Consider the following 14138-nt stretch of genomic DNA (forward strand, 5'->3'; position numbering starts at 1 on the left):
CCAGTCTATTTCAAGTCACGATCATGCCTTTGTCTGTTTGTTCCTTTCTTGGAGTCATGGGAGCTTTTGCTGGGTTTGTTTTGGCTGGAGGAAATCTGTGACACTGAGAGGCTGGAATTAGTGTTTTCCTCTGTCAAATCCTCGCTACGTTTTGTTCCAGAGGCAAACGGGACTCTGACTGCCTGATGATCGATGGGATGGTTTCCCAGTTGGGAGACCGAGTTGAGGAGATGTGGCAGAGAGAGGAAGGAGGAACTGGGAAATACCCACCTCCTAGTTTACAGGTGAGTGTTGTGTTCCCTGAAAACAACCACCACCACCACAAACCCCAGCCCCAGCCCAGCCCTCCCCCAAAGCCAATGATTTCTCAAAGAGAGGACTTTTAAAAAGCTTCTACCTTTTCATTCCAGGCACTGCTGGAGCTCTATTTGCTAGAAGGCGTTGAAGAAAGCCACAAACATGCAATCGTATCCCTTGGAGTTATTTCTGTCACACCGCCAGTATACGCGCATCAGGGGTCTGAAATGTCTGTCACCTACGCGTTCGATGCATTTTCTAATTTGTGCTTCAAACACACTGCGGATGAACACGTGTAGTTAAGAATTAAGTCGCAGACAGAAGCATTGTTTGATTTCTTTGTACTGTGGATTGTTTAGGAATTTTTAAAATGTTTTGTTGCCAAGTCTTTTCTGATGTGAGAAAAGAGGTTTACTAAGCAATGTTAAAGGTAGAAAGCTCCCCTAGATTGTCTCAAAATGTAAACTGTTTTTCATTTTTGAAGCACCCACAGCTGTAGCAAACGGCTGCTTCCTCGAGCGATGCACTAGAATGTGCTGCTTCAGAGCAAAAGGATTTCTGACAGCGGTTTACCAGGACCTGATGTTGCTGAAATCATCCATTTTCCAGCACAGCTAAGAGGGCTTGCTTTTGTGCTGTCACAAGTGCGGGCACACAGAATAATAGAGAGAGAGAAGGGAAAAGTCATTGGGCAGAAACTGAATTTTTAAGCTGCCGAAATACACTGTGTTGCTTTGGTTGTGTGTTGCCTGACCCGAGAGGGGAGCCTAGAGAGCAGGGGCTTTAAAGCTGTTGCACCCCGGAGCTCTCTGATGAGAATAGACCCCCCAAAACAGCTGTCAGAAAGAGAGAGTGACACTGCCGATGAGTGATCCACATACTGGTTTAAATCCAGTTTTAATCATGCAGAGCTAAGCTGTGCTGTAAGGACACCCTGATTTCACTTGTTTTATATACGCTGGAAAGGAAGGAAGAAACCAGCTGTAGAATTTGTTTGCTTTAATAATCAAGCATTGGCCGTTCTCGTGTTTTGAATGTCCAGCTGGTGGCTCCAGTGACTAAAGAGGGAGCCTGTGCTTCCAACGGAACTGTTTAAATATCGAAAGGCAACCTTTCTGAATGCCTTAGAGAAATCAGAGAGTCTGTCTTTCTGGTTATTTACTCAGAATGCAATTTTGTTGTTAGGGCCTGACTATCTTCAGGTTGCAACAGCATGAAATGGCAAGACTAATACATGAGTATTTTCTGTGTTCTACCACTATGATATTCTTATTTCCTTTTATTATCTATTAATATTCTATTAACAATAGTAATAATGTTATTTCATGTGATAAATTGTTGGTCTTGCAAATCTATTAGCCTTAATTAGATACTTGATATCAGACAATTTACTTGCTGCTAGACATCACGCATCCCTTTCCGAACAAAACAGAACCTTCCGTCGACTCCTTCGCAGCTGCCTTTGCCATCCCTTCGGGCCTTGTTAAGCTTATTCGAGGTTTTGGGCTTCTAGACCACAAGGACTATGATGTAAGTATGTGACAGTTTAGTTGGGCACACATTGCAATACAATGCTATGATCTATCAAATGATGTAAAAACCCTGGTGCTTAGCTGATACCAGGTGATAAAACATGGGAAGCTTCTTTTGTAATGCTGCTTCAGCAGCACCTTCAGCAATACGTGATGATCTGCAGTTTGATTTTAATTACGTTGAGAGGAAATGGATTAAGACAATGAAGAAGTCAGCGTTAATGCTTGACGTGTGACTTGCCAAAGCCGTCTGTTCAGGTTGTTCTCAGCAGAGCAGTCGAGCGCTTTCTCAACAGCAGTGGTTTGGGGACTTTAACTATTCAAACTGCCATCCTGGCAGCAAGACTTGAGACAGAAGACCGCCAAAGTGACTCTTCAATCTAATTCATGTTCCCTCTGATGCTGAAGGTTGTTCTTTGCCCGTCACAATGTTAATATAACCTGTTTGCCTGGGAGAATGACTTGTCTTTATGAGAGGTGATGTTTGCCTACGGAGATTTGGTTATCCTGGCCAGGTGTGAATCCCTCCTGTCAAAGGACTCCCTTTGTTCTGTACGGCTCACGGAATATCTTTTTTCTGCAGACACTTCAGCATTTATATTTACCTGTCCGGTATCAAGCCCTTCATTAGTCACCATCTAAGTTTATTCAACAGAGATTCACCCTTACTGAAGACACTTTTGAATCGTTTTGTTGTGCGCGTGTGTGTCTCTATATCTTAAGAAACCTGATCTCTACCTTCTGCAGAACTCCCTGGCCCTGCTGGTTGAACCAACTGCAACCAAACCTGTGTCGTGGCAAGACGTGCGAATTCTTCAGTCCCTCATGTGCCAAGGAGAGCATAGGCGAGCCCTCAGATACATGCAGGTGATGAAGCTCTCGGCCTCCAGCTGTAGCGAAGTGCGGCTTTTCCTCACTGTGCTGTTGTCCAATAGGTAAAGAAATATCTGCCACCATTTTGGCACTCAAATACTGTGAGAGGTGGAGAACAAACACTAGAAATCACAATCCCCTACACTTCCTTTGAACTTTGAGCACAATATCTGGGGGGCATCTTTTTGGTGATACCATTAAGATGCCTTTACGTCTCACAAAATTAACTGCAGGTGCATGGCGGAGGCTTGGGCTCTGCTGCAGGAAGACGCCGCTCAGTTAAAGGAGGAAGAGCTATTAAAAGACATGTATGACATCTGTCGGGAGATGGGACTAGTGGGAGACTTCCTGAGGCTGCCTTTCACAGACTCTGAACAAGTAAGTGTGGGCAAGAGAAAAATCTGAACCCTCTCTTTGCCAAGAGAAGAGGCAGGGTCATCATATATGTTTTAAAATGTGTTATTTCTCATAGAAGTGTTTGGAGAAATTTTTACGGACTCATGAGATTCTTTTAGTCCGGCACCTGCAGCGTGCCAACTGTACGGCAGCCCCACAGCTGAACCAGGCGATGAACGTTCATCTCATGGTAAGTGTAAAAGTCCTGGCCAAGTGTGCAAGGTTCTCTTAGGGGTTACTAACTAGATTTAACAGCGCTCAGTAAGAATCCTGCTTTCTTTATCACACCCTTCTTTGAAATACTTGCAATAAGCATCTGTACCTTTCGTTACAGCTGAACTTAAAAGTTGAACAAAAAATTTCACTTCTCCAAAGCGACCCTGTGAAGTTGGAAATTCTGTGTTCCAGGCTGTTGTTGACTCCACGTCAAATAGTTCGTTTGTGTCTGAGGATTAAATAAGTGTCGTGGTTTAGCCGGCAGCTCAGCCCCACACAGTCGCTCGCTCACTGCCCCACGGTTAGATGGGGGAGAGAATCAGAAGGGTAACGCTCGTGGGGTGGGATAAGAACAGTTTAATAATTAAAATTAAAAGAAACAACAGTAGAAATGCAATGTAAAGGAGAACAACGAGAGGCGCAAAGCCCCGGGGGAGGGGGGAAGGGAGGGGAGAGGGGGAACGAACCGCCGAAATGAACCGCACGCGCTGCAGCCGCCCGCCGACCCGACGCCGCGCTGCTCCCGCGCTGCCACTGCCCCCCCTCAATATACTGGTCATGGTGTCACATGGTATGGAATGAACCTGCCATTGGCCAGTCGGGGTCAGCCACCCCCGCCACGGCCCCGACCCTCCCAGCCCCCCCCCCCCCCGCCCCGCGGCAGAGCGCGGGAAGCCGGAAAGGTAGGCGACCCCCACAGTGAGGAGAATTAACCCCTTCTCATCCAAAACCAGCACAATAAGTATCTTTCCTGTCAGCCACTCTTACCATTCAGATATTCAGGGATGTACGTTATGTAGGGTTCGGATGATTGGAAGTTGTTTGGGTCACTGTGGAAGGAAGAGTGTGTTGTATGTCATCTCCGGTATCTCACACGCAGCTCTGGGTGCCAACCCACAGGCAACATTTGCATCATGGGTTGTTCTTTTTATTATTTCCTCAAGTTATAGCGTGAGGTCTGCAATTCCACAGCTTTCGTTTTACCACTTTTAGGACAGAAATTCTTACTTAACTTCTGAGTCTCAACATAGGCAGGTCAAATTCTGTGTTATGGGAACTTCTGTTGTGGTTCTGTGATCCATTTGCTGCTTTCCAGAACCATAGTTTCCCAGGGAAGCAAACTTGTGGGGTGGTTCTGGAAGGTTGAGGTCCTGCATTTGAAAGCTTCCATCCCGGGGGAAGGGGTGTGTAGGCAGCTTTCTCTTCCTCATTTTAATCCTCACTTCCTCTTGTCCAACGTAATCCACCGCTGCCCTGGAGATTCAGTCACCTGGGACAGTGGCGTTTCAGGAAAAACAAGGGAAAGGCTGCTGTTTTGTCAGCCACGTGAAACTTGTGGGTGCTGACAAGCGTGTCAGAATGAGGTTCTGCAGGGTGCCGGCATGGTTTTAGCTTAAAGTTGTAGGTTCTGCTATTATTCTAGTCTTCCTTCCGCTTGGCTAAAATTCCGGGTGAAGCTGGTGTGCGCTGATGGGCAGAACTGGCTGCCGCTCTGTGCAGGGGGTGTATTTTACTGCACCTGTAGAGGAAACATATTCCCTAATTCGAAATAGCACCGACAGCTCCGTGCTATGAACTTCTTGTAACATTTAACTTCTTGCTTTACGCTTCTCGTTCATCAGAACGACTGTGCTCCTCGCTGGAGACAGAGAGCAGTTGCCAGAAATTCTCTCTCAGCCCAGCACGGCAAGACCCTTCCTAGAGGTCAGAGGCAGCTGGCTGTAGAGAGAGCCAAGCCTTACCATCTGCCTTCGTCCGGACCAAGAGAAGGTAATTTTTAGGGGGGGAACATGACGCACAACTAACCATCGCTTTGATTGCACAAGGCTGATCGTTTTTCCCTCGTGCTTTACAGCTGCAAGACCAAAGCCATTCTCGACAGTAACAAATCCTCATTTTTAATGCCCAAAGCCCTCTTTTCACTTGCAAAGCCTCATATTTAGGTCCCAAACCCTCACTTTCAGGGTCCAAACCCCTCTTTTAATGCTCAAAGCCTCAATTTTGGCTCCCAAACCCTCACTTTTAGGGTCCAAACCCCTCTTTTATCGCACAAAGCCACATTCTTGGGGTCCAAACCCTCACTTTTAGGGTCCAAACGCCTCTTCTAAGACTCAGAGCCTCAGTTTTAAATCCCAAAGCTCCACTTTTAAGATACAAATCCCTCTTTTAATGTTCAAAGCCTCATTTTTAACGACCCAAATCCTCACTTTTATAGTCCAGGCCCCTCCTTTTGGGGGGCAAACCCTCATTTTTCTGGTCCCAAAGACTCACTTTAAAGCACCCAAGGCCCTCTTTTATCATCAAAGCCTTATAGTTAGGACCGCAAACCTCACTGTTAGGGTCCAAACCCATTTTATAGCTCAAAGCCTCATTTTTATCATCCAAACCATCACTTTCAGGGTCCAAACCACTGTTTCACAGCTCAAAGCCTCACTTTCAGGGACAAACCCCTCTTTTAACGCTCAGTGCCTAATTTTTAGGTCCCAAAGCCTCACTTTCAGGGTCCAAACACCTCATAATGCTCAAAGCCTCACTTTTAGGGTCCAAACTTTTCCTTTAGCCTCGTAGCCTCATTTTTAGGTCCCAAACCTTCGCTTTTAGGGTCCAAACCCCTCTTTTAATGCTCAGTGCCTCATTTTTAGTGCCAAGCCCTCACTTTCAGGGTCCAAACCCTTCTCTTAATGTTCAAAGCCGCCTTTTTAACACACAAATCCTCACTGTTAGAGTCCAAACCCCTCTTTTATCACTCAACATCTCATTTTGGCATTCCAAACCTTCACTTTCAGGAGCCACAGCCCACTTTGATGGCTAAAAGATTCATTTTAAGGACCCAAATCCCCACTTTTAGGGCCCAAACACCTCTTTTAACAACTAAAGCCCCATATCTAGGTGCGATTCCCTCACTTGTATGGATCCAAACCCGTCTATTACAAACTCAGAGCCTCATTTTGACCTACCAGACCCTCAGTTTTAGGGCCCAAACCTGACTTTTAGGCTCAAAGACTCACGTTTAGGTCCCAAACCCTCACTTATACAGTCCAGGCCCCTCCTTTTTGGGGGCAAACCACAGCCTTAATTTTAGGTCCTAAACTCTCATGACTATGTTTCAAACCCATCCTTTGTAGCATCAAACCCTCATGTTTAGGTCCCAAAGCATCACTTTCAGGGTCCAAACCCCATTTTAAGGCTCAAAGCTGTATTTTAAGGTTCAAAACCCTCACTTCTGGGCTCCCAACTCCTCTTTTAAGGTTCAAAGCTCCATTTTTAGGTACCAACGTTTCACTTCTAGCATCCAAACCCGCTTTCATGTTCCAAAACCTCATTTTAAATGTCCAGACCCCTCTTTTCACACCCAAGGCCTCCTTTACAGGTTTTAAACCATAACTTTTATTGTCCAAACCAGTCTTTTAATGTTCAAACCATTTTTTTATTAGTTACAAGCCATCACTTCTAGAGTCCAGAGCCCTCTTTTAAGGCTTGCCGCAGCTTCATTTTCAGGTCCCAAATCTTCACTATTACTGCCAAACCCCTCTTTTAACACTGATAGTCTCATTTTTAGTTCCTAAACCCTCACTTTTATGGTATAAACCCAACCTTTTTAGGTCAAAGGCACATTTTCAGGTCACAGAGCCTCATGTTTCTGGTCCAAACCCCTCTCTTAATGTCAAAGCCTCAGTTTTAGATCCCAATGCCTCGTTTTATAGTCCAAACCCGTCCTTTAAATCTTGAATCAACCTCATTTTTTGGTCTCAAAGCATTATTTTATGACCCTAACCCATCTTTTAAGGATTAAAGCCTCAGTTTTAGGTGCCAAACACTCACTTTTAGGATCCAAACCTCTCTTTTAAGGCTCAAAGCCTCAAACACTCCTAAAAATAACCATCTACTGTGTTAATCCTTTCCAAGCAGGTTGCTCAAGAAATATTCAGCTCCCATGGACAGAGTCCAGAAATGAGCTGGACTTTGAAGCCATTATTGTAGAAAGAGAGACAAGGCATTTGACCGGCTCTTTGAAGCCAGGAATGGGCACGCCATGCCTCCTGAGATTCCCGGCAACACCTAAACTTGACCTGCAGAGAAGTGTGAGCTGTCTTCAGGTGTCCAGGAGACAGGGAGAAGAGAACACACTTCCCTTTCCCAAATCCCAGGGCAGTGCCCAAACCATCCTTCTCTGGCCTCTGGCATCCCATTTCTTGAGTTGCAAACCTGGTGGGTCTTCTGCCAATAACGCACCAACAATCCCTCAGGTGTTTCTGTCATTTCCCTGAGAGTGGCAGTATTGATTAAGTAATAATAATAAAAAAGCTGCAGTGTGCTTCTGTGGTAGCCCCCGGGCAAGGCCAATTCAATCGGTGTTTGTCAAACACGGCATGATAGCCCATCCCCAAGTACCCGTCCAAAGCGGTTCAGATGGAGGGTGGCCTTGCAAACATCTCCTTCTGTGTCGCCAGGTGACACGGACACTGCTGGTTTCCCTCTGCAGAGAGCGGCAGAGGCTGGATCCCCGTGTCAGGACAGACTCCCTGCCAGGACACAACAGCCATGGGGGTTGCTCATCAGGCTCTTGCTGGCTCTTCCCTCAGCGTCTGTCTGCGTGGATTTGGTGCTTTTCTGTGACTACAGAAAACTATAACCATTTGAGAAGAGGTGGTCATACAAGCCCTGTCATGGTCCAGAAAGCTCACCATGAGCTCTGGAGGAAACCAGGAAGATGGTAACGAGCACCAGGAAAATCCAGGAAGCTCAAGGGTTCTTCTGAAGAGTGAGTGGCCCTGAGCAGCAGTGACGGGCCATGGGTAGGTCTGGCAGAGAGGGTCGGGGATGCCGGGGAGAACCAAAGGGATGGCTGATGGATTTAGCAAATCCCTAAACCACGTCTGAGCCCAGAAATGGAAGGCAGTTGCTGTCTGTTGGCCGAGGAGACAAGGAGAAGGTTTGTCCTGGGAAGATGGCAGGCAGGAGGGCCCCTCCTGTGCAAATCAGGGATGATGCAGATGTTTGCCTCCATGGCTCAGCTTGGGAGACGAGCAATGCCTGCTGCTGGGGGTGGCTGTGCTCTGCCGTGCCCCATGAGCTGACCTTGCTCTGCTGCCCTCCTTCCCTCACCACCCTTGCCTGGAAACATCCTCAGGAAGCATCCATGAGCCTGAAGGATGGATAAAGCTCCTGGGCTGAGGTGAGGTTAGCAGCAAGCTGTAAAACTCTTCCAACACGCACGGACACCTTCAGCAGCCAACCAGTGCAACACAACTCCTAAGAAGCCCAGAAATTCCCTTCTTCATGTACACCACATGCAGACAGACACATACAACCCCGCGACAGGAGACAGGCCAGTTATCAGCAGTTTTTAAAAGCAAAACGCTGCTGTTTCAGTCAGTCTGCTCTCCAAGGGAGGGGGAGGCAGGCACCCTCCTCCTGCGGGCTGGGGCCGGCCGGGAGCCATGGAGCCCGTGCGTGGCCGGGCAGCACCGTGGGGACATTGCGATGCCACTGGTGATGTTGTTGGGCCTCCGCTCAGGGCCGAGCCCTGCTCCCAGGGAGCACAGCGGGGGTCTGACAGCCACACCTTTCCTTTGCACAAAGCTGCCAGAGCCCCAAGGGAGCCGGGCCTGAGGATTCCTGCCGGAGCCCCTGGAAATCCCAACCCCTCGCTCAGTTTAGAGGCATCACCAGAGGGACGCTTCCCTCAGCGCCACCCCCGCGTACGCCACTTGTTAGGATGCAAACAGCATCCCCAAGCCTTCACGTGCAAAGGTGTCTCAGAGCACGGGAAGGGTTTAGCGCCACTCGAACACAGCATCGACCCCAAGCTCTGGGCTGAAGCTGCAGGTGACACCCAGGGGACCACTGAGGTGGGCGCCGAGGGTGCTCCCCACCCCTGGGGGTTCAACTGTGCCCCAACTGACAGCGTCAATACGTACTTCAGCCTAAAACGGGGAGAGCTGGGGACACTCTGATTCTGCCGCTTCCCACCCCCGGGGCCAGCACGGGCTGCTCGCTCCCTCCTGCTCACCCACCGCACCTGCCCCGACCAACTCGCTGAGGTGGTGCCCCAGAAACCGGTGCTTTTGGCTGTGAAAAAAATGAGCCAAATGAATTACACCGAGAATCTGGTGTTTTATCAGGACTTTCCTGCAAACAAAACCAAGACCGACTGTGATTTGTAGCTTTAACCAAGAGGGCTGTGAAAGGAATGCCCTCCGCCCCATCCCCCCCGGCATGTTTCTGCCAACAGGCTTCAAACCCTCGCCTGAGCAGCGGGGACTTTCTGCCGGGTACGTGCGGTCCCAGAGGGGGGGGCTGGAGGGGGGTCCCTGCCGCTGAAGGGCTTTGGAAAACAAACAGGGGCTCCGGTACCGGCGGAGGCACGTCAGAGAAACGCGGCATTTACAATAAAACACCGAAACAAGAACCAGCCCGCTTTTGCCCGACATTTTGCCGGGCGGCGGCGGGGAGGGGGGCGGCGGCGGCCCCCATGGCCCCGCCAGGCCCGGCCGCCCGCCCCGTCCCGCCGCCCCCCTCCGCGCCTGGCCCCGGGGCTGCGCGGGGGGCTGGGGGGGGAAGGGCTCCGCCGGGAGCGGGAAAGGGCGGTGCGGGGGGGAGCCCGGGCTGCCACCCCCCTGCACCCAAGGGGTAAGTGCCATCAGTGGGGGCAGCCGCTGGGCTGCATTTCCCACAGCTCATGGCACTCTCTGTTGATACCGACACGGGGCATTAGAATGGCCAAACCACACTTCATTAGCTCGCCGGCCCAAAGGGCTGTGGTTCCAGGCGGGTGCATTGAATTTCAGGCTGATGGTGAGTTGCTGAGCTGGTTGGGAGCTGGTTACAGCACAGCCTCATCCTGTGGGGTTTGTTTCCCACCAAACAGCGGGGACAGATGAGGAACAGAGGGCTCTGCAAGGGGCGAGTTGTTCGATCTCAAGTGAAACACGAAGGCACGAGTGAGCTGGAGCGACGCACTGAGTCCCTCCTGCCAGAGCTGAGTACGGGGAGGTGCTGGTGGAGGGGAGATAATTTGGCCGCACCTCAAATCTTGGGTTCAGTTTTGGGCCTTTCATTTTAAGGACATTGAGGTGCTGGAGCGTGTCCAGAGAAGGGCAACGAAGCTGGTGAAGGGTTTGGAGAGCAGGTCTTATGAGGAGAGGTTGAGGGAACTGGGGGTGTTGACCCTGGAGAAGAGGACGCTGAGGGGAGACCTTATCGCTCTCTACAACTACCTGAAAGGAGATGGTAGCAAGGAGGGTGTTGGTCTCTTCTTCCAAGTTACTAGTGATAGAATGAGATGAATTGGCCTCTAGCTGCATCAGTGGAGGTTTGTATTGGATATTAGGGAAAATGTCTTCACTGCAAGAGCGGTCAGGCTCTGGCACAGGCTGCCGTGAGAGGTGGTGGAGTCACCATCCCTGGGGGTGTTCAAATACATGTAGACGTGGCACTTGAGGGCATGGTAGTGTTGGGTTGATGGTTCGACCTGATGATCCTCGAGGTCGTTTCCAATCTTAATGATTCTATGATTCTATGATCCTATGGAAAGATGAGCTAAATCCCTCAGCCATCACCTTGCTCTCTACCAAGTTCAATCCCCCCTCTCTTGCAGCTGTACATACCGCCAATCACTACCTCATGACTAACTGAGAAGCTAAGAAGCTCTCAAGGCCTCCCATCTCCTCCTCGAGGGATGACCCTGTTTCTCCAGTCACCACTCATGCATCCTAAACACACCAGCTGAGGCAGCTCACCTTGGTGAGGGGAGGACCTCCCCGAGGCACCTCCGTGCTCTTTGAGGTCGGAGCGCTTGTGCAAGGCTGCAGGAGGAGTGCGTTTGGTGCCCAGCACTGTACTGCAGGTGGTTGGTCTGCAGTGGGCGGGGAACGAGACAGGGCTGCTCCCAGAAATGGCGTGGGAGGGGAGGTCCGGGGGTCAGGGAAAGCAGGGTGGACATTCAGGGTGATGGTGTTTCTCTTCTCAAGTCACCATTACACGTGACAAAGCCCTGCTTCCCTGGAAATGGCCGAGCATCTGCCTGCCGATGGGAAGCACTACACAGCTCACTTTGGGAGTCTCTGTGGTGCAATTGGTCACCGTGTTCAGCTGTTAACCGAAAGGCTGGTGGCTCGAGCCCGCCCAGTGATGGGTTCCCCTTTCCCTGCCCGTGGCAGTGAGGTTGGAACTAGATGATCTTTAAGGTCCCTTCCAACCCAAACCATTCTCTGGCTCTGTCAAAAGAGGAGGCTATTCAGTCCCCTCAGCAAAGGCCGAGGAAGGAAAGCAACCTGAGGCAAATTCCTTGTTCTGACCCATGAGTTTTTATGACTTTGCCCTTCTGTCCCCACCCCGCTCAGGGGGAGTGAGCGAGCAGCTGGGTGGGGGCTTACCTGCCAGCTGGGGTCAACATACCATGTAATTTGCCTTATTTCTACTTTCACTAAAACCAGCAGCAGTAACATGCTCTCACATAATTTCTTCTTCTTCTTCATGACAGTAAACTTTATTTCTTTAATGTTATGCCTCCCATACATTCTTCCTTGACAAGACAGTTATTTCTCCGTATTATGTTCTAGCATTAAGTTTTTAGAACAGCACTTTCCCTCTCCATTCCAACTGTCACCATTTAATGGCAACACAATTACTCGCCAGGGGGAGGAATGAGAGCCTCATTCAGGCTGGAAGGCACCTTCCTAGATATCTGTAGGAAACATCCTGCTCGAAGCAGGATCACACCAGCTTTCTCATGGTTTCATCCAGATGGGCCTTTGAAACTTCCAGGGATGGAGGCAGCGCACACTCTCTGGGAAACGGCTTCCCGTGTCTGACTGTCCTCACATTGCAGCAGTTTCTCCCTATATTGAGCCTGAGCCACTCGTGTTTCAGCTCGTTGCCTCCTGTGCTCCTGCCTTGCACCATAGAGTCTTCTTGGAAGCCTCACCACAGGCAATGCAAGTCTAGTACATCCTCCCCGCAAAGTCGTCCATGCTCCGGGGTGAACAAGCACAGATCCCTCGGCCTCTCCTAAGAGGACAAGTGCTCCAGCCGTGGCCACCTCTGTGACCCTCCAACGAACTTCTTCTGCCCTCCTGCTTGCTGATGTCTCTCTGACATTGTGTGGAACCAAAACCTGGTCAAGTCTTCTGGATGTGGTGTAACAAGTGCTGAGCAGGGGGAGATAATCACTTTCCCTGGCTGTGCTAGTGCTCCTACAGCCCAGGGTGCTGTTGGCCATCTTTGCTGATGGCTCATCTCTTGCCTAATGGAACCCAAAGCCCTGCAGACCCTTCCCTGCAGAGCTACTACCCGCCGAGGCAGTCCCTGGCCTGTGACACTGTCGAGTCTACATCCACTTTAGGAGCAGGACTTTGGTTGAATCTTTCCTGGATACCATGTGGTTGGTGACAAAGGATGGTGACAGAGCATGAGCAAAGAGGATGGTGACAGACAAGCCAACCTGAGTAAATCCAGTCACCTTCTCCTTCAGGCACCCAGAAATGGGAGCCAAGTGAACACAGTCTGGGGCACGGCCTTTCGCTGCTCTGCACATCCTTTGGGCACTGGTGACAGGTGCATGCGATGTTTGCATTTTCCATAGGCTCAGGGAGCTCCCTCAGGCTCCACAGCCACTGGAAGACAATGGGGAGTGGCTTCCCTGGGACACTGGCCTGCTCACTCAGCTCCCCGCGATGCTGCCCCTCCTGTCCCATGGGCTGGGAGGGATTGTGTTTGCTCAAGTGATCCCTGTCTTGATCCCATCCCCCGCTGCCTGATCTCCTCCAGAGTCCTGCTGTGAGTCCCAGAGGCCTGGGAGACCTTGCTGGGGAAGGCTGAGGCAAAGAGGGCACAGAGAATCTCACATCTCTCTACCCCTGCCCTTACTAAATCCAGCAGTGCCCACACAGTGTCTTTGCTTCTCCTTTAACTGTTCCTGAAGTAGGAAACACTCCTTACGGTGCCCTTGAGTTGCCTTTCGAGTTCAGACTGAGTTTGGATCTGGACCCTTGCTGAGCTTGGAAGGTGCTGCCCTTGAAGACGAGCTGTGCTGAGCTCTGCAACCATGTCACAGCTCTGGCTCTTCAATGGAACACCACATGCCCGTTTGGAGAAAGGAGATCCTTCCCTGTCACCTTCCTGCTGCCGTGTCTAATGATGGGACAAAAGAAAGTGATTGTCGTGCCCAAATAATTTCCTCACAGGAGAAATAACAGTGCTGGGAAGCAGCCCCTCCCCCCAGCTGAGGGAGGGAGCATCAGGGATTCCTGCAGGCTGTTTCACAGCAGGTTCCCCCGGAGCCCCAGGGACACCTGGAGGGAGCCCCGAGGGGCAGAGAAAGGGCTGCCTTGGGCTGTTCCTCTGCTGCCGAGCTGGGCTGGGCTCCTGGCGTGGAGGGAGCTGCTGGCAATGAGGCAGCGCTGCCGAGAGACAGCTCTGCCCAGGAGCAGCTCCTCTGCCAAGCGCAGCAGGGCTGAGGGCACTGCCTGCAGGCACCGAGGGCAGAGGAGCCGGGCAGGGAGAGGGGAAAGGCAGCCTGGGTTGGGGGGATGCTGAGCGCTGACTGGGGGAGAAATCTTCACCACCCTTGACATGGTAAGTCTCTGGCTGCAGGACAATGCGGATGAGAATCCTGGAGGCATTTCTAGAGCCTGCCCATCCCATGGCTGGTACGGACTGGCAGGGTGGCTCGCAGCATTTCTGTAGCACAGAGAAGGACATGCTTCCGAGCAGGGCTTCCCGCTGCACCAGCCGAGGGACGGGGCAAGCCAGCCCCCTCCTCCCTTCTGCCAGGGATGGCTGCAGTGGGATGAAGGTGGGTGCGCACCCAGGGCTGCCCAG

At 50.8% G+C, this 14138-nt stretch overlaps 1 protein-coding gene across 1 annotated transcript; it reads left to right on the forward strand.

The window, feature by feature from the left end:
- Nucleotides 1-2576: 2576 nt before the first annotated feature.
- LOC135311343 (protein ELYS-like) lies at nt 2577-5216 on the forward strand. Its single transcript, XM_064440479.1, has 5 exons — nt 2577-2696; nt 2936-3080; nt 3175-3288; nt 4937-5084; nt 5170-5216. The coding sequence occupies exons 2-5, from the start codon at nt 2940-2942 to the stop codon at nt 5214-5216; spliced, it is 450 nt and encodes a 149-aa protein (XP_064296549.1). The 5' UTR covers nt 2577-2696; nt 2936-2939.
- Nucleotides 5217-14138: the final 8922 nt, after the last annotated feature.

Source organism: Phalacrocorax carbo, unplaced genomic scaffold (assembly GCF_963921805.1).
Source record: "Phalacrocorax carbo unplaced genomic scaffold, bPhaCar2.1 SCAFFOLD_36, whole genome shotgun sequence".
Classification (NCBI taxonomy): domain Eukaryota; kingdom Metazoa; phylum Chordata; class Aves; order Suliformes; family Phalacrocoracidae; genus Phalacrocorax; species Phalacrocorax carbo.